Source organism: Sus scrofa, chromosome 17, assembly GCF_054392235.1.
Source record: "Sus scrofa isolate SSC_HxYL_T2T_F1_AM1 chromosome 17, Sscrofa_HxYL_maternal_Yorkshire_Landrace_v2.0, whole genome shotgun sequence".
Lineage (NCBI taxonomy): Eukaryota > Metazoa > Chordata > Mammalia > Artiodactyla > Suidae > Sus > Sus scrofa.
In genome coordinates this window covers 51821952-51844263 of record NC_139399.1, presented here as the reverse complement: position 1 = coordinate 51844263, position 22312 = coordinate 51821952, and the positions used below count along the sequence as shown (strand labels likewise).

General features: G+C 42.1%; 1 protein-coding gene across 25 annotated transcripts in view; it reads left to right on the top strand.

Annotated features, from left to right (window-relative positions):
- Window positions 1–22312, top strand: part of CHD6 (chromodomain helicase DNA binding protein 6) — a 216833-nt gene that overhangs the window by 117829 nt on the left and 76692 nt on the right. For all 25 annotated transcript variants that reach the window (XR_014832359.1, XR_014832360.1, XR_014832358.1 and 22 more), the window contains 8 exons: window positions 4654–4740; window positions 4940–5074; window positions 9087–9208; window positions 11062–11305; window positions 12474–12650; window positions 13263–13406; window positions 16260–16515; window positions 17266–17476. Coding sequence is in view for 16 of the 25 variants with exons in the window: in XM_085003934.1 (XP_084860060.1) it covers window positions 4654–4740; window positions 4940–5074; window positions 9087–9208; window positions 11062–11305; window positions 12474–12650; window positions 13263–13406; window positions 16260–16515; window positions 17266–17476 (1376 nt within the window). In the remaining 9 variants the exon portion in view is untranslated. The remainder of the gene's footprint in view (window positions 1–4653; window positions 4741–4939; window positions 5075–9086; window positions 9209–11061; window positions 11306–12473; window positions 12651–13262; window positions 13407–16259; window positions 16516–17265; window positions 17477–22312) is intronic.

Sequence of the window (22312 nt, the reverse complement as noted above, 5' to 3'; positions counted from 1 at the left end):
TTTCATTTCTTCCTCCCACCCTCTCTTACTAGGGCAATTCCAAAAAGACGTAAAGATTGAATGTAAAAAAGAAAAAAAAGTAAAATGTTAGAAAATAAGTAAATGTGTAAGCTTGGGAGTTCTTAAGCGTGGTACCTATAGCAAGAGGAGAAGGATTGATGGATTTGGACTTGAGAGTATTTGTAGTGTTCTGCAGAAACAGAAATGCCATAAAGAAACCTTAAAAGTACATAATTGGAAATATGTATATGTCACTAATGCAAACAGACATACCAGGCATATGTCCTTCTTATCTGGTATGGAAGCTGCCTTATTTGCATATAAACACATTGTACGTGCACACACACACACACACATATATATGACATGTAGCTTTAATGATAGACATGCTCTTATAATTCAAAAAGATAAATATAGTCCCAAGTAGAAAAAATGGACAGTTAACAGGGCATTCAGAAAAGAAGGGGGATATTAGTCACTAACGATACAAAAGTATAGTCAATTTCACTAGCAAAGAAATGCAGATAAAAACAGGAATCTTCTGGAGTTCCTATTGTGGCACAGTGGAAACGAATCCGACTAGTAACCATGAGGTTACAGGTTCAATCCCTGGCCTTGCTCAGTGGGTTAAGGGTCCGGCGCTGCTGTGAGCTGTGTATAGGTCACAGACACAGATTGGAACCCGCGTGGCTATAGCTGTAGCATGGGCTGGAGGCTTCAGCTCCGATTCGGCCTCTAGCCTGGGAACCTCCATATGCCGCAGGTGTGACCCTAAAAAGCAAATATTAAATAAAACGGGAATCTTTTTTTTTTTTTTTTAAAGCCATTTTTTTATCTATTGCTGGTGAAGTAGGGAAGAGACACTGTCCTACATCACTGTTTAGGAGCATAAGTTAGGGTGACCTGTCAGGAGAGCAGCACGACAACAAACTTCAAATGTCTCAATATTTTCGTATCCTTTGTTCCAGCAGTTCTAACTCCATCATTTATTTTAAGGACATTTTCGAGTCTTTGTGTGAAGACTTACTATGATAAACAGTTGTTGGTATTGGCAAAAAGTTGAAAACAAACCAAATAGGTAATAGACATTTGTTAAATGATGATATATTTCACAGACTGCGATATAGTACAGCTAATGAAGACAATATTGGAGGACAGTTATTAATGATACAAGAAGAAGCTGAGTGTTAGAACACTCAGCTTTTTCTTAGAACACTAAACTCTTGTTAGTTGAGGATGCCAAGCTCTTACAGTGTACGAAACAGTTTCCGTTTAGGGGGTGGTGCAGGAGAAAAGAATCATCGTAATAATGCATAGAAAACGTCTGAATGTACATGAAAGTGCTGACATGATTTTTTGCAGTTGATGGGATCGTGGGTGATTTCTGTTTTTTCTTAAACCTGTAATTTTTCAATTTTATGCATAATAACTTAAGAAGAAAGCAATGCAGGGAGTTCCCGTTGTGGCTCGGTGATTAACGAACCCAACTAGTATCCATGAGGATGCGGGTTCGATCCCTGGCTTTGCTCAGTGGGTTAAGGATCTAGTATTGCCGTGAGCTGTGGTGGAGGTCGTGGATCATGGCTCGGATCCCACGTTGCTGTGGCTGTGGTGAAGGCCAGCAGCTGTAGCTCTGATTCAACCCCTAGCCTGGAAACCTCCATATGTAACAAGTGCGGCCCTAAAAAGACAAAAAAAGAAAAAAGCAATACAAATTATTTTTTAAATGTAGTTACAAATACTAGACCTTAAGTGTGCTCTCAGATGCCATCAAGTTACGGGAAATTGCTACACATACTTATGAATTCATTGTTCATATCATACTCCTCCGCAAGAGACAAAAAATTACGATCATGTCAAACAATAAAGGGCCACATCAGCCTAACACCCAAAGTGGGGTCCTTTCTCTTTAGCCCTAAAGAGAAAGGACTCTTAGGGCTCTCTCCAGGGTGGCCGTAAAGCCCATGAGAGCTGTTTTCATAGAGCATCAGGGAAAGGAAGGACAAGAATTGGAACAACCATCCTGAAGCGCGCTGTTGGATACGCTCCCTCAGTTCTCGGAACATCTCATTCGCACCTCTATTTTAGCATGTATTTGCAGCCTAGCGACTTGTTTACATGTCTGTGTCTTCCATCTTGAGCCCTGCAAGACAGACAGGGCTGTGTGGGCCTCGTGTTTCTACCCGTGGTACTAGGTGCAGGGTCTGTGCTCAGCCACGCTTGGCTGTGCCAGGTAAGAGAGGGGGGTTGCCTTATGCCGCCCCTGCTCCAGACCTCTCAGCACTTTCTGCCGTCTTGGAATAAAGTCCAGAGTCCTTAACATAGCTTACAAAGCCCTGTGTGTCTAGTTTCTGATTTATTCCCACAGGAGTGATTTATTTTTTCCCCCTTGGTTGGGAGTAGAGAGAAAATTGCCTTAGAGTGTGTAGAAATAACACAGCATACTCTCACGGGCAGGAAAGGCTTTTGAGAAGATGGAGGCCATCGTGAAAGGAAGGAGGAGTAAGAGAAGGGAGTAGTTCCTGTAGCACCGTCTTCAGTCTTGACCCATCTGACGTTTTTGTGAATTAATGTGCATTAATGATACTGTTATGAAATAAATAATAGCCTCGTTTTGGGTAGAACTTGGTCATTCCCATTATTTGCAGCCGCTTTATGAGGTAGCCGGGGCACCTGTGAAGGAGAGTCAGGCTGGAAAGGCGGTGAGTTCCCACACTCCCTGGGGGTGGAGGCCTTCTCTTAGACCCTGACGCCAAAACCCCAGACCCAGTGCTGGGGGAATAAATGACAGGATCACAGTTTGGGTTTACCTGGTCAGGCAAGGGTGAATGAAGTGATAAGGGCAATAACTAAATGTCAGGTCATACATTGGTATTTTTTAAATCTTTACAGCTTTGGAGTGGGGAAAATGACTGCATAGCAGTTCTAGAGCGAAAAGCTCTTGTTCATTTAATTACAAGTCTGCTGTGAGCCAAGAGTAGGGTTGGGCTGCTTAAAAGGTACCACTAACCCTAGGTGGCACCATGGAACAGCCCTGCTGTGCCTTGCTTTTTTCATTCCTAAGTGTTATGTTGATGTGGGTACCAGGATTCCGTGAGGGACTTTGAAAAACCTGAGGGCACCTGAATGAGGACGCTAGCAGTGGTCGGGGGCCGAGGCGTGTCTGAGTGCTTGAGAGCAGAGGTAGAAAGTGGATGCACATGTTAGGAACCTGGGCTCTGGAACCACACCCCTAACACACACGCACACAGCTGGGTGGCCTTGCGCCAATTGCAGGAGCTCCTTCAGACTCAGTGTCCTCCGTTTTTGTAAAGCAGAACTCCTGATAGTATCCCCCTCACAGAACACCTGGGAGAATTAAATGACACAGTCTTGGTAGAAGTGCTTAGCATAGCGCCTGGCCCATTGTCATTATTCCACAAAGGTAAGCTCTCTGCATCACCAAAGGATCTAGAAACATGGCATCTGAGGAACACTGAACACCTGGGGTTAGGGAGGTGTTCAGATAGGGAAGAGATAGGCTTGGCCAGTGCTGCTGTGGAGGAAGCAGTTCACACCCATGAGTCACAGTTACAGGAGGAAAACCAGGCTGTAATTTAATAGTAATAATGATAGAGATTGTGACGCTGTGACTGAACAGGAGAGGTAGGTCTTGGCAGTGGGTTGGGTCTTAGAGGGCAAGAAACTCCTGATAAAAAAATTCCTGAACACAGGAATAATTGAATCAGGGTGGATTTGCTAGGGATGCTATAAAAAAGTATTCTCTATGTTGGTTAGAATTTAAAACCAGACAGCTCCTAAGGTGCCTTCCAGCTTAACAGGCAGTAAGAACATCCCTGCAGTTCAGGAGGAGAGCTGCTGGGCAAGAAAGACCTGGGTAAATGTTCCCATTCACATGGCTTTGCGACCTTGGTCACGTGCTCATTTTAACCTCTCAGAGGCGGTTTTCTCCTCTGTAAAGTGATTTAGAGCACTGACTATGCCATAGTTTTGAGGCTTAGGTGAAAACGCTTAGCATAACTCTGGACACACATTACATATTTCTAAATGCTGCTTATTGTTGTTTGGTGAGTATACTTTTTTTTTTTTTTGAAGTGTAGTATACTTAACAGTAAACCAGACGTGAGGGTACAGCTCAATGAATTTTTACAAAATAAACACTCCTGCGTAGCCTAGATCAGGACGCAGAATGTTATCTGTACTCCTCAAGCTTCCCTCATGCCGCCTTCCAATGTCAGCTGCTGTCGTTTTTCTTCTTTAATAAGAAGAACGAACTGTAATTCTGGGTTTTCAAAGCTTTTCTCCAGAAATCCTCCTTGTGCTGATTTTTGTGCTATGTAAGTTGTGGTTATTCCTTTAAATGTAGTCCTGAGAGGAGTTCCTTGTGGCACAGCAGGTTAAGGATCCGGTGCTGTCACTGTGGCAACTCAGGTTGCTGCTGTGGCAAGGGTTTGATCCCTGGCCCAGGAACTTGCACATGCAGGATTTGGGGACAGTGAAGAAATGTCAGCGAGGCGACTTATTTTCACATTTTCATTCTGTGTTTCCTATCAGGCCCGGAGTTGGGGGGGGGCGGTCACTTAGGAGAAAACTGTGGATGTTGGATTGGATGGAAGGCGTCCCTTCTTAACTCTTCTCTTCTGTCTGCCTCAGCCTGACGAAGACTTGTTCAACCCAGACTATGTGGAGGTCGATCGCATCTTGGAGGTGGCCCACACCAAGGATGCAGAAACAGGAGAGGTGCGTATTTGACTTTTTGACTCTCCTCAAGTGTCTTCCCTTCCTGCCTCATATTTTGGTTATTTTGTTAACATGTGGTCTTTGTTTTAATGGCATTTGTGTGCTGCATTGTAGGGAGGTTTTCACAGGTTCATCAGTGTAGGATCGACTCCTTTAATCTAGGAGAACGAACATAAGTTTCTCTCCTGTTTCCCACCAGGAAGTGACGCATTACCTGGTGAAGTGGTGCTCACTGCCTTATGAAGAAAGCACGTGGGAGCTGGAGGAAGACGTAGATCCTGCAAAAGTGAAAGAATTCGAATCTCTGCAAATTCTCCCTGAAATTAAGCATGTGGTAATGTGTCCATGTCACTGTTTGGTGCCTCTTGGATGGTGCAGTCTTAGGGACTTGGCGATTCTGCATGTCCACTGGGCTATGTGCTGAGCGGCTCCTATGATATATTAACCTTGGTCGTGCCTTTGAAACTGCAGTTCAGGGTGTGTTTATCCCCACATCACACTTTGCCAGCACTCAGGTCAGCATTAGGTCTGGGCTCTACTTTGATTTATGTGGCATCTAAGAAGCTTAGGCATGAGCCGTGATGTCTTGGTTTTTGGCTGTCATATGGAGACAGTAAGATAAAAGGTGTAAGAAATGCCTGGCTTGGGAAACAAGCTTAGTAAGTTGTTAGTATCTTTCTCATTTCCTATTTCTTATCTCTTGCTCCATCAGTAATCTCTTTTCTTTAGTTTTCTCCTTTTACTCAAATGGAATATTCTTAAAGGGAAGAACTATTCTTTATCAATCTCTGGGACTTTGTAGAGAAAACATAGGTTTTCAGTATATGTTTGTTGAATTGGTTTTTCTCTTTTTTTTGTTTTTTGTTTTTTGTTTTTTGTTTTTTGTTTTTAGGACCGCACCCATGACATATGGAAGTTCCCAAGCTAGGGGTTGAATTGGATCTGCAGTTGCCGGCCTCAGCCACAGCCACAGCCACAGCAATGCCAGATCAAAGCCGCATCTGCTACCTACATTGCAGCTCATAGCAACTGGATCCTTAACCCACTGAGTGGGGCTAGGGATTGAACCTGCATCCTCATGGATACTAGTCGGGTTCGTTACTGCTGAACCACAACAAGAACTCCTGGTTTGTTTTTCTGATTCTGGATTATTACCACAAAGCTGCCAAAAATGATCCAGGGTACCTGACAATTGGCTAGGGCCCAATTAAGATGAACTAACAAGAAGCAAAAGTTGTTAAGGAAGGTGACTGTGGACTGGAATGATCAGTTTCTATCGAAAAAAAGAAACAACACTTTTTCTATGAAAAACTCTTATTCTTTACTGTTGTTTTTACATCACTGGAATGTTTGGGTTCAGAAGGCAAGACCTTGACATTGAACTTAGATCCCTGTCGGAGTCTATCCAAAGGCAGTTTTCATTTTTGTTTTTTGGTTCTGAAGGTTATGGAGGTATCTTGGGATGAGAACTATGTTAGAAACCTATGTATTTTATAGTGCTTTGTCTACATGATTGATAAATAAATTTTTCTTTTAGCCCTGTCCTATAAGTATTGTCTGTTTTTAATTCACTTTGTCGGTCATTTACTGAGCATCTTCAGTAGGTTGATTCTTGTGTGAGATAGAGTAAGAAAGAAGGTGCAGACTCTGCCCCTTGAGCTCACAGGCTGATGGAAGAGGCATGTGTGTGCATGACAAATATGGCACCAGGCCAGTTGGGGCATGTGGCACAAAGCAGAGACAGACCAATGGGGGAGCAGAGAGTTGAGAGAGTTTCATTCTGAAGCTCCCTGTAAGTTATCACCTAGAAGTAATCAAGATTCTTACTCTCTCAGCCCAACTCCCAGTTATTTCTTCAGGTGGACTATATGCACTTGGCAAGAATATGAATTCAAGTGCTTTCAGTCAGTTTCACTCTTCCTCTCCTTTGTCCTTGTGCTACTCCTGTCTTCATCTCCAATGAGCTGTGACACCATTTCACACCTCTCTCTCGCGCGCTCTCTCTCGCTCTCTCGGTTTCTAGTTTATTTGTTCTCTCATTTAGAAGGTTATTTTTTCTCATTCTAAATTGGAATGGGAGCTAAAAATATAAAGTTGTCTTTTTATATTTTACGGAAAGGGCTAGCTCCAAATGATACTTTATCTGAGTAATTTTTAAACAGGGATTTTGTTCTGGGCCTTAAAGGGTAGAGATGACTGTCAGTCCTGATGTATAGGACATTTCATGCCTAAAAGCTTTTTGGTAAAAAGTAGTTGCTTGTAAGTTAGATATAGAATTTTGGGAAAGCAAGAAATGTATGTCCATAATGATTGTGCAAAGAGAGTAGCGGTCATTTAATAGACAGGACCCACCTTGGAGACGCCAAGAATCATTTCTCTTTTGAATTTAACAGTAGCTACTGAAGGTTGTGGGGCCCTGGGGTAAGTTGTTTCCTGTGGTTATACCAAGAGCCAACCACACAGGCATCAGGAAATCCTAGCTGATTTCAGGTCTAGTCCGTAGATGGCTAAAATCTCTGTTCAGTAGGTGATGTAAAAACTAAAACATTTAGCAGTGAAAGCCCAGAGGAGTGACTGAGTTAGAGTGATGCCTCTGCATCTGGAGTGTTACCAAGGCAGCAGAGTAGAAACCTGCGGTGAAATTCTGTCCTACAATATCTGTATTGCTAAGAGTGTACCACTTAAGTCACAAGAGGAGAGGAACATTCCAGAAAGTCCCCATCGTATCTAATAGAGTAGAGGGCCCAATTCTTGTGAGTCACATGGACTTCGGGATCCGGACTGAATGATTCTTGTAGGTTAAGAAGGATGTCATTTCTTTAAGGGAACAGAGCAAGAGATTTTATGTAGGAATATCTTTGCTTAAAAGTTTTCTCTTTAAAATGAATTATTTTGACATAATAAATTATTTTCTCTTTTATTTCTGAAAACACTTGTACCTATGTGCTGATACTAATACTCAACAGAGTTCTATTTCAAAGGTCTTAGCCTAGGCGTTCCCTGGTTAAGAGTTTGGCATTATCACTGCTGTGGGTCGGGTTTGTTCCCTGGCCCAGGCTCTTCCATGTGCCACAGGCATGGCCAAAGGGGCGGGGGGTGGGGGGGGGAGGCGGGAGCAGGGGCTTAGCCTCACTACAGCTGTAGTAATTTTGTAGGTAGATTTTGGTATGTAAGTTTCTGAAAGACCATGTGGACAGATTACGCTTATCTCCAAATATTAGTGATGTGATTGGGAATATCTTACTAAATTTTACATGCAAACGGCTTAGTTTTAATTAATAACGTAATTCAGAAGTACTCTTTATTGTAGTGTCCTAAAGAACTATCAAAGACTAAAATTGCTGTTGGAAAACCTGCATTCTCAAAATTCTTACTTATAACCACAGGGATAGCTAAGAATTTTTAATTTTTAAGACCTTAAAGTGTCACTTTAGGGGCTCAGTTTGTCTGTAAGCAAAATAATCAAGTCTATGTCTAAATAATATAAAACTAAAAATTTAACATTTCTCCAGTTTAGCTGAAATTCCAGTAGAATTTTAAGAGAACTTGAAATTGATTCTATACTTAAACAGGATACTAAGATAAAATGGCCAGGACATTTTTGAAAAATTATTTTTCATTAGCTATAAAGCTGTAGTATAAAGTGTGGTTTCTGTTGCAATGAGACATCTGGTAGAACAGTGAAGACTCTGGATATAGCCCCATGGATGTATTAGGGCCTAATAGATGATAAAAATGACGTTTTATCATAACCATAACCATCATAAACATCAATTACATTTTGAAATTGGTGTTTCATATGGAAAATGAAGTAATAAGATTGCTGTTTTGTTCATGGTGAATTTGAGGATTTACAACTTTGATTATACAGGTTTTTTGCTTTATGTATTGACTCTGGAAGCTAATGAACAAAATATTTGACTCACTGTGCTTTCCTGAGCTGATAGCACAGAGACAAATAACAAAAAGAAATTCTGCCTGTAGAAAAACAAAAAAAACCTGACTAATACCGGCTTGTAGGGAAATTAAAGTGTAAGTGGGAGTGATTTTTCCAAGAGTCTAAGTAAAGCAATATACCACTTACCAAGATATTAGGTGGCTCTGTTTCTCTTCTATGTTAATTGCTTGCAAATTCTATAGAGCTGTCATTAGTTTTCTCTGGGAAAATATAGAAAATACAGGGCCTGCTCATTAGTCAGAAGATGTGACTGCAGTTTGCTGCCAGCTCTAGGGCAGTGTTCGGCGGTGGATTTGCCACCCTCCTCATCGTTGCACTGTGTTCCTCTCCACGTTTTATGCCTGAAACATCATTCTCTATGTCTTGTGCCCTCTGCTTCCCTCCATAGGAGCGCCCTGCTTCAGACTCCTGGCAGAAACTTGAGAAGTCTCGAGAATATAAGAACAGTAACCAGCTCCGGGAGTACCAGCTAGAGGGGATGAACTGGCTTCTTTTTAACTGGTATAACAGGTGTGGAACCAGAACCAGTCTTGTCTTCAGGGATGGTTTTTCTACCAAATGTTTGTGCCTGGAGGGAGATTGTGGTTGGCCCGCTTGGAGTAGCACCGGCAGAGTGGTTAGGGTACAGCAGTTTGGTGACTTTGCACACAACGCATACCAGGACTTTATTTTTAATATCAGATTTGGTTTGGTTTCTCCAACCAAGAGGAATGATCTTTAGACGTCTTTGCACTTTTTTTCCTTTGCCGCTCTAACCAAAAGGTTAGGCTCAACCTAGATGAAACAAAATCCAAAAGATCCTTTAAAACTATTTTGTTTTGGAGTTCCCATCATGGCTCAGTGGTTAACGAATCCGACTGGGAACCATGAGGTTTCGGGTTCCATCCCTGGCCTCACTCAGTGGCTTAAGGATCCGGCGTTGCCATGAGCTGTGGTGTAAGTTGCAGACGCAGCTTGGATCCCGAGTTGCTGTGGCTCTGGTGGAGGCTGGCAGCTGTAGCTCCGATTAGACCCCTAGCCTGGGAACCTCCATATGCCGCGAGTGCAGCCCTATAAAGCAAAAGCAAAAAAAAAAAACTTTTTTGTTTTGTTTTGTGTTGTTTGGCCACACCTGTGGCATGTGGAATTTCTGGGGCCAGGGATTGAACCTGCACCATAGAAGTGACAGAGCCAGATCCTTAACCCGTTGAATTACCAGGGAACTCCTGAAACTGTTTACCTCCAAGTCTAGAAAAATTGGCTCTAAAAGGGAATGGATTCTACCCCCCAGCTCTGCTACTTGTTTATGAGCATGGGTGGCCCAGACTTGTCACACTCAGTTTTCACCTCTCTGCTTTAGTTCCTGTCCGAGTCTAGAGGAAACATTCTAGAGTATTACCCCCAGTACTGATTTTAAGGACAGCATGTAGTGGAAAACACAGCAAGCTGGAACTCTGGAGACCCCTGTCCCCACCTTCCCTCTGCTGCTTGTTCACAGTGTGGCTCAGGGCAGAGCTCTGCAAGCACTCCAGGTCTGGGATTGCCCTCCTACAGTGAGGAGCAGGCCTGGGCAGGGGCTACCCTCTTCAGAGCTCGCTGCAGTCTGGGGTTCTGGGTCACCGGAAGAGACCAGCATTTTTACTGATACAGAATTTGGTTAAACATTTGTCCTTTGATAACACAAGTGATAGACAATGAGAATCACATAACTTATGTTTCTGTTCTTGCTTGGCTTCCGTGAAGTTCATCAGGTACAGAAACTGGCCTAGGTTTGGGGCAGGATTTTTTTCTCCTTGTCTCAGTAACTTTTTTTTTTTTTTTTTAGGACCACACCTGCAGCATACGGAAGTTCCCAGGCTGGGGGTCGGGTTGGAGCTACAACTGCTGGGCACCACAGCCACAGCAACACCACATCCAAGCCACCTCTGTGACCTACACCACAGCTCGTGGCAGTGTTCATTAACCCACTGAGCGGGCCTGGGATCGAACCCACGTCTTCATGGATACTCGTCAGGTTCTTGCCTGCTGGGCCACAGTGGGTACTCCATCTCACTATCATTTTAATTATTAGTGTTTTTAGTTTATATTTAAATGGATCTATTTCACATATTTTCTCACAAGTTGCTATAGTTCCTTTTTGGGGAGATCGCCGAATCCTAACCACTGGACCACCAGGGAAGGTAATAGTTCCGTTTTGGAAGTAGGCAGGGAATGAATAATGGTAATAGAAACTTGCCTCAGTTGCATCTTTGGAAAATGCTGATAGAGGCCTCACTGATGACCTTACAGGCCATGGGATGCTTCTGAAATATCTTTTTCGTTATAACCTACCTCTGCCTCTCTCCTGTAATGATGATGAGTTATGTGTATTTCTTACTCTGCAGAAAAAACTGCATTTTGGCTGATGAGATGGGCCTGGGGAAAACCATCCAGTCCATCACATTCCTTTCAGAAATATTCCTCAGGGGAATCCACGGCCCTTTCCTCATCATCGCCCCGCTCTCCACCATCACCAACTGGGAGCGGGAGTTCCGGACATGGACAGAGATGAACGCCATCGTGTACCACGGCAGCCAGATCAGCAGGCAGATGATCCAGCAGTATGAGATGGTGTACAGAGACGCACAGGTGAGCCTGCCACGCATCCCAGAGGCCCGGTGACAGCCTGAAGTCATAGTTGAGGACAGCCTTTCTGTCCCTTGTCTTCCAGAGTTTAATACCCTGCCTTGGGTTTCTCTTGACTTATCGATAGTCCTGTGTTTCTTGAGACAGACTTCTTCCTGCTCCCTGGTCCTTTAATTTATGATAAAACAGAATCATAGGGCATGCTTTCTTCTCTGACATGTACCAGAGGCTCTTTTTAAGACACTGAAGGCTTAGCTTCTTGGTTGGCTTATGAAGTTGCTTTTACATGCAGAAGATTTTACCTGAATTGGTATGTGCTCAGTGAAGAAAGTCAGCAGAAGGATTCATCTGCAAAGGAAGAGTTCTCAGCCAGGGAATTCGGAGAGAGGGGAGGTTAACAGACTTGTTAGGAAAGGATAAAGAAAAAATAAATTGTAAAAAGCACAACAGAATTTTTTAAAATGTTTTTGTTAAGTTCAGTCACTTCACTGAGTATGCTTGTATGCTTGTCCAGAGCACTGGTTTTTGTAATTAAGTATGGTGAAAATTAAATGAACTCAAAGGTAGTGCTCTCCCTGGAGGTGTTACAGACAGCAGGAGGAGATGCTTGGAAGAAATTTAAGCTATACTCTAATGACCACAGCTGCTTTTTAAATGTGATGGCAACACTAAGGCTGAAAGACAAAGGTGTGTCCTGTCTGGTAGCACTTATCCCAGGTGAATCAGGATCATGACATTGAATCTCTGTTAGAACCCAAGTTACAAGGTAAATTGATTATACCTGCAAAGCAGCAAAGAGGATTTCCTTGGGCATTTATGCCATGCCTGATTTAGACCAACTCCTGGCTGGCAATGTGTGAATTAATACCCATCTGTTTCCTCACCACGGTAAGGAATAAGTAAGAAGCTTCCTGGCTCGGCCTTCTGTCCTGCCTCTCTGCCTAACTTCTGTGAGGGCACGTGCTCTCTTGCTTTTGTTCCATTGATGGAACTGGGTCTCTTCCCTTTTTCCTTCTCAGCGTCTCTCTTTTTTCAAATGAGGAAGACAGTGCTTATTGGCTTCTCACTAGGTCACAGCTTTAGTAGTACTGCCTCCTGCGGTCTAGCTGGGAACCCATTAGTGGGACTAGAGCCTCGCATAAAGCTCTGCCTTTGGTTGTGTCATCCTCAGGGAAACCCCCTGTCAGGAGTCTTCAAGTTCCATGTTGTCATTACAACATTTGAGATGATCCTGGCAGACTGCCCGGAGCTGAAGAAGATTCACTGGAGCTGTGTGATCATTGATGAAGCCCACAGATTGAAGAATAGGAACTGCAAGCTTCTGGAGGGCCTGAAGCTCATGGCCCTGGTGAGCGCTGGCAAGCTCTTTCAATAAACACAGGCCCCTTCCATTCATGGTGGAGCAAGGGTCCTTTAGCCATCTGCATGCGGCTTACTTGTGCACAGTCTGTGGACCCTAGATTTTCTTTCTGCCCTCGATAGCTCTGATAGTGCAGGACTCAGATTTTTTGGTTATGAACTTGGTCAACAATTTGGCCTTTACCACAAATTGATTCCCAGAGGGACCCAGGGGAATCTTAAATATCATGAGATTTGTGACTTGGAAATATAAGATATTTTGGCCAGTTTCCAGGCCCCTGGATGACCTGGTACCAAAAACAATGGCCTTTTACATTACTGCCTTGGCACAGTGCCCAGTGTGTGGTGGGCAGGCGCTCAATCACATCGAATGAATGAATGGTTGCTTTAATTAACAGGAAGTTGCTGCTGGACTCCGGGATATGAAAGGAAAGTTGATCTGTTTATTGGCTGTATACCTATGACATGTTGTCACCCTGTCTTGTCATAAATGCAAAGCAGAACTGCCCCAGATTGAGCCTGGCATGCCCTGGCTTCATTTTCCTACCCAGAGCTCCCTTTTGGCGGCTCAGGCCTTATCGCATGCTGTGAATCTGTGCAGGAACATAAGGTGCTGCTCACGGGGACGCCCCTGCAGAACTCGGTGGAGGAGCTCTTCAGTCTGCTCAACTTCCTGGAGCCGTCTCAGTTTCCCTCAGAGACTGCTTTCTTGGAGGAGTTTGGAGATCTGAAAACAGAGGAGCAGGTAACTAGGGGCCTGAGGATTTGAGGAGGCAATGTGATGATCACCTTCCCCATCCAGGGGAAAACCGATCACCTGGGGGACAGGATTTAGCGAGCTCTCACATCCCTGGTAAAATGAACACTGCCCACTTTACTTAATTTGTTTGTGTTGAGAGGGGTAAACTGATTGTTAGCAGTTCTTGTTACTCCAAAGGATAAATGGATCAACATCCCAAAACACCTTATATCTGGCCTCCTGCCTTCACTGATTTCATATGGAAGTTGAGTGGTTTTGTTCGTAGCTCTGGCCTCTGGAGCGTGCTTCCCTCCTCCTCTGCTCCCTCATCCTTCATCCTTCCTCCTCCATCATTAGCGGCATGTTTCCAGGCTCTTTTTCTTGAGTACAACAGAATACACAGGTAGTGAGGAAAGAAACGGCAGACATATACTAGAGTAGTTGGTAAGTCCAGTTTTGTCCAAATCAACTAAATTTCCTGTTTTCAGAGATCCAGTCCTGAGTCTAGCTTATTGGACTGTTTCAAAACCTGGTAGCATCATATTTATCTACTTCGGGTAGAAATCTCAACTGGACATTACAGAGATAAGGCAGACAAGTTTAAATGCCAAAAGAGGATCAATTAATAGAGTTGAAGACTTTAAAGGCGAGGAAGGTCACTCTGGGAAATAGGAAAGACTTCAGGGAGGGAGTAGGATTTGAGAATTGACTTTTAAGGGTGAGTCAGTTTCCAATAGATGGAGATAGAGATGGTGACTACTTTCATAGGAAAAAAAATCGTAATGAGTGGAATTTATTCAGTAGTAGGGAATCATCTGGTTGAGCTGGAAAAAGGATGGATGAATTGTGTAGTACGAAGCCGGAGGAGTTTAGTATTACATTGTGGGAAGATCTTAAAAGACAAGTTGAAGAATTTGGTAGGTATTAGAGAAGCAATGGAAGCCTTTGACTACAACAATGACATAATTAGTTCTGCTAAATTAATCCAGCAATGGTGTGAGAGTAGGTTGGGACAGAGAATTTGGAAACTGAAAAGGTTTGGGAATTTCACTAACAGATGTTGAGAGTACACTCTGTGGTTCCAGTCTGTTTGTTTCTACTTCTGTGGCGAGTCAGACTTTGAGAGCAGTGAATAATCAAACTTAATTCCACTTCTTGACATTTGCAGTATCTATTGATCTTTCAAAAGCCAGCTCCAGCCTTCTCTCCATTTTTGGACCATGAGAAATGCATCCTCTTCTCCCATTGCACTTATTTTGTGGTATGCATTTTTTCTTCTTCCTAGACAATGACCTCCTTGAGGACAAGGCCCACACCTTCTCCAAAGTTGTGTTTGTTGTATTGACCAGCACAGTGTCTGGCATATAGTAAGCTCTAAATGATTCAAGGTATGAACCAAGTGAAGGGCAAAGGCTGAACCCAGCATGTGGCAGATTGGCATTTGTCCCTGTCTTTAACAATTTCCTAGCTGTGTCTTCCCTCTTTGGGCTCTTAGATAGGAATTCTGTATCCATTTGGGGGATTACATTCCTAAGTACCACGGTTGGTAAAATAAAGTGCTCATTAAATGGGTTAGATTTAAAATTGGGGTTGGTTAGGAGAAAACCACAAACATGGCACCAAATACTTTAAACCAGAGTAAATGAAAATTCTGTAAATCACTTCATATTTTATCAGGAAGCATGGGTAAGCCCACAACTTATTTATGCAGAACCTACCCCTTTTAAAATTTTTCAGCAGCTCTTTATGACTTGAACCTTGATGTTCAGCCCTTTCCCATCAGGATTAATCTTACTGGCATGGTGTTTCAGCTCAGGGTTAACCCAGGTGCCTTGACGTCCAGTCCCTTCTCTGCCCTCTCTTTGGGAGAGTGAGCAAGTCACCTTGCCGGTGCAGTCAAGTGTGGAGAGGTCTGCTGTCCAGGCCTGGGCTCTTAGGAGAGGAACAGACAAACCATAGCGAAGAACACGGCCAGGCTCAGAGCGCCCCTGAAGTGACAGCTTGCATGATGGGGGGGTGTCCCCTTACCACATTAACTGTACATATTGCTACCCCCAGCCATGTTTGTTGCCGATGTTATTTAGATGTAGGAGGAATCCGTCTCCAGATTGCCTCTGCTTCTTTTTATTTTAAATTGAGGTGTAAATGACGTGTAACATTATACTGCTTTCCGATGTATGTCAGAGTGATTCAGGACATGTAGTGTATATTGTAACGTGATCACCACGTCCATCACCACACACAGATAAATATTTTTTTCTAGTGATGAGAGCTCTCATGATTTACTTTCTTAGCAACTTTCAAATATACAATATCGTATCATTAACTACCGTCAGCTTGTTGTGTATTATTACATCCCCAGGACGTATTTATTTTGTGACTGAAAGTTTGTACCTTCTGACCACCTTCATCCATTTTGCCCACCCCCAGATTCCCTCTGCTGCTTCCCTTGTTCTTTCAGCATATACATCTTCCCTCGGTAACATATCATTCATACCTCCTAACATGACGTAAATACGCTCAGGTAGTTGCTGCACATGTGTGCATGTTAGAGAGAGGTTTGTTCTCTCCATCCTGGAGAAGAGGACCTGTCTTTGGATCTTTCTCCCTTTTTATCTTGGAAGGTCTCCACACAGGTTCTCAGAAATTCCTTGCAAATTAAAACCAGCTCCCTTTTTTTTTGTTTCAGTTCTGTTACAAGCTCCTCACGTTCAGGAGTCAGTCAAGACCTTTCATTTAGTCTCCTCCCACAGTACTGTGATTAGATGCTCAAGGGATGGTAGTGAAGGTTGGAATCCCCTGTAACCATTGTGGACTCAAGATCAGGGCAGGTAGTCAGGTCTCATTTTTCCTGGACAGGTGAAGAAACTGCAGTCTATCCTAAAACCAATGATGCTTCGGCGGCTGAAAGATGACGTGGAAAAGAACCTTGCTCCCAAACAAGAGACGATCATCGAAGTAGAGCTGACTAATATCCAGAAAAAGTACTACCGCGCCATCCTGGAGAAGAACTTCTCCTTCCTGACCAAGGGGGCCAATCAGCACAACATGCCCAATCTCATCAACACCATGATGGAGCTGAGGAAGTGCTGTAACCACCCCTACCTGATCAACGGTGAGTGGGGACACGGTGGCAGCGCAGGCCCCACGTCAGCCTCCCAGTAGCCCACGACCTTGCGTACTGAGTTCCCGTGAAATGCTAGGGTGTGTGTTGTGATGTTTTTACAGAGCATCAAACTAGGGTTCAGAGAGGTTGATGGATCTGCGTCAGCAGCCCAGCCAGTGAGCACACAGAACCCCATCTTGAGCCTGCCTCTGCCAAGTCTGCCCATCAGGAGACGGATGTCCTTTGTCTACTTGCGGTCTAGTCCACACTTTCCACTTTGGGGCAGGGAGATGTGTTACTTCATTGAATAAAAGAGATTGAAACTCTCCAATAAATTAGTTTACTAAGTGAAAAAGGTTTTTTTTAATCTTTTTTGATAAAATCGTAAATCAGAATGTGGCTTGGATTTTGCTGATGGCTGGTTTTTATGTTGAGAGGTACATCTTTCTGTCAGCTTTCTGTGAGGGTTTCTTTCTTTCTTAAAAAAATTTTTCTCTTAAAGTATGGTGGTCTCCTTACTTGCGTGAGTCATCCAGGTACTTCACAGGAAAGAAAATCCCCTTCATTCTCGTCAGGACAGCCCTGCCTCGACTGTAGAGCCCTCTGCAGAGGGCACAGGCCAGGGAGGCACATGCAACATTGCTTCATGGGACTGTTGGTTCGGGACCTAACACTTCACGTCCTCGGTTCTGTCAAGCCGGGAGTAGCTTTTGACCTTAGTGTTTGTTCAAGGAATAGTTTTGTTCCATACTTTTTCAGGAGCAGAAGAGAAAATTCTGGAAGACTTCCGGAAAACCCACAGCCCCGATGCCCCCGACTTTCAGCTGCAGGCCATGATTCAAGCAGCGGGGAAGCTCGTGCTGATTGATAAGCTGCTCCCTAAGCTGATTGCTGGTGGCCACAAAGTTCTCATCTTCTCCCAGATGGTGCGCTGTCTCGATATCCTGGAAGATTACCTCATCCAGAGAAGGTGAGGCTTGTGTCACAGCTGTACATCAAATGCCGCAGGCAGTGCCTTTTCTATGATGCCTTTTTGATTCGTTCAGAAATGATGTTTTAACAGCAACAAAGCATTAAACAATAGAGAAAAGGAATCTTCTTTTAAAGAATTACTTAAATTCAGAATTAAATTCTATGACCAAGTATACCCAAGTTTAACTCTATAGAGTGGAATTTTCTCTCTTGGAGCCCTTGCTTTGATTAAAAACGAAAATTTACATGTTTATTTATATTCTCTTTTGTTGGAAGAAACAGAATTGAGTAGCATTATATAAGGTTAAGAAAATATTTACTGTTTTCCCCCCTTAATGATGAGAAAATACATTCTGGAAAGCATCACTATTTCAAGTTGCTGATAACACCCAGGAAAAAAAAATTAGGGATGTTTTATGTCCTTTCTCAACAAATCCTCTACACTAGCTATGGCATCCCAATTTATTTTCTTGTTTGTACCCCTATAATCCCTTGAAACTAAGTTCCATTCCTCATGCAGGTGAGAGCCTGGGGGTTATGTGGGTTATTGGCTTTCTGTGTGGGTATTGCATTTGTTACATTATACACTGCGCTTTGCATTTCTATTCATGGGGATATGTTAATGACCTGAAGATGGCAAATGGATTTTTAAAATTTATTCCTAATGCTAAAAGACTTTTAAGATCATAGAAACTATTAGCCAAGGCATGGCTAAGTTTAAAGGACATCTTTATTTTTATATAATCAGCATTGCAAATCTCAGTTTTGTTGAATGTCCTGATCCTTGAGGATTCTGTTGGTACTTATAACATGTAATTTATACAAAAAGTATTAAAAGAAATGACCAATTTAACTATGGGTTATGCTGACATTTAACATTACATAAATCTCCAGAATTGGATTAAGCAATAAAGAATTTCTCAGAGCCCTGCAGTAGGGATCTTTAGGTAAAGAATTCTTAAGACTTACATTATTTTTTTCTTTGAGGAATATATCTGAACTAGAAAGCAATTTCATATTTCATAAATTCACCATAGATGATTGCCAGGACACTTGCTTCTCATACAGATATATTTCACTCTTCAAAGTATACGTAACAACTAGTTTGCAGTTTTTTTAAAGATCCGCCAAAATGAGTAATAGTGTAATTCACAGATTTTTGCTAAGTATAGATGTCTTTATTTAGCTCCCTTATATGCTGTTTTTCTTTATCATTTATTGCTCATTTTCTTTTCAAATTATCTAAATATTATAGTGTCTGTTCAAAATAAGGACACATGATAATACCACCACCTGCTCAAAACTCCCATTACTACTTAGGTGTTTATGTTTTTCGTCTTTTTTGTTCTTTGTGCATACATGTATTTGCTTTGTTGTTGATATGTTTGAATTGGAATCATATTCTACTTTCTACCTTGTAACTCACCTTTTCACTTAATATGAAATTTTTTTCTTTATTTTTCTATAACAATTTTAATGATCTGGATGAATACTGTCTTAAAGGTTGTTCCACTTTTTCAGCATTTTAAGGAACTCTGAATATCACTTTGCATATCATTGAGAATGTTTCCAGATATTTCTAAGGATTTATGTAAGGATAAATTCTGATGTACATTTTTAGAAGTATTTGATACGTATTTCCAGAACATCCTATAGAAAGACTTTTTTTACCATGTCTTTTAATGGTGTATTGAGAATGCTTTTCTCCCCAAAACTCTTAACAACACTGTTTTTGCCTTTTAGTCTTTGCTAATTCAGTAAGCCAAAGTTATGGCCTTTTAGTTTAATTTGTATTTCTGATCATGAATGACAATGAATATATTTCATATTTACTAGCTGTTTGTATTTCCTTTTTGTGCATTGCTTATTTATGTTCTTTATTTTCTGTTGCTCTTTGCTTTTTTGTTTATTAAATTATAAGAACTGCTTGTTTACATAAGAATATGGTGTGACTGGAATTCCCGTGGTGCAGCGGAAATGAATCCGACTAGGAACCTTGAGGTTGCAGGTTTGATCCCTGGCCTCTCTCAGTGGGTTAAGGATCTTGTGTTGCCATGAGCTGTGGTGTAAGTCATAGACTTGGCTCTTACCTGGCATTACTGTGGCTGTGATGTAGGCTGGCAGCTGTAGCTTCCATTAGACCCCTCAAAATGCTATAGGTGTGACCCTAAAAAGACAAAAAAAGACAAAAAAAAAAAAAAAAAAGAATACGGTGTGACTATTTCCCCAGTGTTGTTTTTGACTTTTTCTTTATGGCTATGGGTTTGTTTGTTTATTTTATTTTTAGATTTTGTTATTGTTGTCGTTGTTGTCTTTTCTCGAGCCGCTCCCGCAGCATATGGAGGTTCCCAGGCTGGGGGTCTAATCGGAGCTGTTGCTGTAATCACAGTAAGGTAGGATCCAAGCCGCGTCTGCGACCCACACCACACAGCTCACGGCAACGCCGGATCCTTAACCCACTGAGCAAGGCCTGGGATCGAACCCGCAACCTCATGGTTCCCAGTCTGCTTCGTTAACCACTGCGCCACAACGGGAACTCCCTTATTTTTAGAATTTTTAAATTTGATCATAGTCAAATCTCTCAGTCTTAAAAAGCTTTAAATAAACTTAAGTGCTTATTTATGCTTAAGTTTAGGCTTAATGCTTTAATTAATATGCTTAAAAATGCTTCCCCCACCTCTCAACCTTGCAGTCATATAAATATTAAGCATTTTCTTTTAACTCTTTTATGGCTTCTTCACCCTACCTCTGTATCCAACAGGGTCTTCTGACCTTAGTATCATCATTACTTTTCTCTTTTTAATTTGTTTTTTTATCTTCATCAGAATTTTACATGCACATAATTTAAGAAGCCAAATTATACTATTAGACCTTTGAAAAAGAGCATTTCCAGTTACCACCACACCCCCCCAGTTTCCCCCTGCATGAAACATTTGCTTTAAACTCTTTATGCTATTTCTTTTGGTATTTCTAGTTATATCTCTAAATAATGTTAGTAGTTGTAATTTTTTTTTTTTTTTTTTTTTTTAGTTTTAAATGTTATCTGTCCTTTACTACAGAAGATGAATATTCCCTTCTTCCACTGCTCCTCATAAGTACCACATATGAAACTCCTGACGTCCATTTTCCCAACATGCTGTGTAGTACTTTGGGTTAAATTAATCCTCAGGGTTCATTATGACTTATTTAAATGCTGTTACTGCTCAGCCATGTAGTGTGCTGTTTATCATTTCTTTCTTGTACAGTTTTTATTTTTCCTAAAGCTAAAAATATTTTCTTTCTATTTTTCTATATACTTATTATAATTCAGCTCCAAAATTTACTCTTGTCTAGATCTCCTCTTGTTCGGTCCCAGCACCTCAGTTTCCTGTCTGAGCCATCTCTCCTGGGACCTTCTGTCTATCCCTCTCTGGCCAGTTGCCATCTGTGATCTCCCTTCCTTCATCACACTGACAAGTTTCTTTTGCCTTCTCTTTTGAATCAAATCTTGTTGGTGGATCTCATGTACCTCTTCTGGGAGCTTCTGAGAAAAGGTGAAGGGTAAGTAAGTTTAGAGACTTTGTCAGTTTACTCTCATTCTCGAGAGCAATAGTTTGGTGAAGTTTGAGATTCTAGGTTAAAATTTTCCCACAAAATTTTGAAGGTGTTAGTCCATTGACTTCTAGCTTCCACGATTGTTTGGAAGTTCAAAGCCCTTCTGATTCCTAGTCTGTTGGGGGGGGGGGGGAGGATTTTTTTTTTTTTTTTTAAGAAGCTTTGATTGATCCTTTTTGTCCCTGTGCTGTGAAATTTTACAGTGAACTGGGTTTCATATACTGTCTGTTGAACCGGAGGCTGAGTAGGTCTTTCCCATCTGAAATCTATGTTCCTTCTATGTTTCTTTGTATTTTATCTTCCTTATTTCTTTCTGTTTTGCCTTCTCTTTGTGGAACAGCTGTTACTTGTATGTCAAATCTTCTAGACTGATCACGTAATTTTCTCTTTTCTCTACTTCCCCTCTCATTATATTTTGCTCTACCTCTGGTAGAGTTCCTTTACTCTGTCTTTCAGCTTTAACCCCTAGACTCTCATTATGTAATTGTTTTTAATTTCCTAGTTTTCTTCTGTAATTTTTCAGTTTTTATAGTACTCAGCCAGTTATCACACAGGTGTAGTGTCTTCTCTTTCTGAGATCAATCATGATAGATTTTTTTCAGTCTTCCTACAGTGTCTGTTTTCTCTATCAAATTTTTTCTTTTTGCTTGTTTATGTTTCTGTCTTTCATATTAGAATTCTGAGTTGCCTTCCCCTCCCCTTCAGCACTTCGAAGTGAGTGGGTTTTTTGGTCTTTTTAGGGCCACACTTGCGGCATATGGAAGTTCCCAGGCTAGGGGTCAAACTGGAGCTGTAGCTGCCAGCCTACACCACAGCCACAGCAGTGGAGAATCCGAGCCATGTCTATAACCTACACCACAGCTCATGGCAATGCCAGCTCCTTAACCCACTGAGCGAGGCCAGGGATCAAACCCTCACCCTCATGGATACTAGTCAGGTTCATTACTGCTGAGCCACAACAGAAACTCCTGAAGTAAGTGTTATTCCACTGTGTTCTTGTCCCCATGGTTTCTGATGAGACGTTTCACATTTAAGTGGCTCTTCCCCTGTATAAAATAAGTTATTTTGGAGTTCTCATCCGTGGCACAGCGGAAACAAATCTGACTAGCATCCATGAGGTTGCAGGTTCAGTCCCTGGCCTCACTCAGTCGGTTAAGGATCCAGTGTTGCCGTGAGCTGTGCTGTAGGTCGCAGATGAGGCTCACATCTGGCTTTGCTGTGGCTGTGGTGTAGGCTGGCA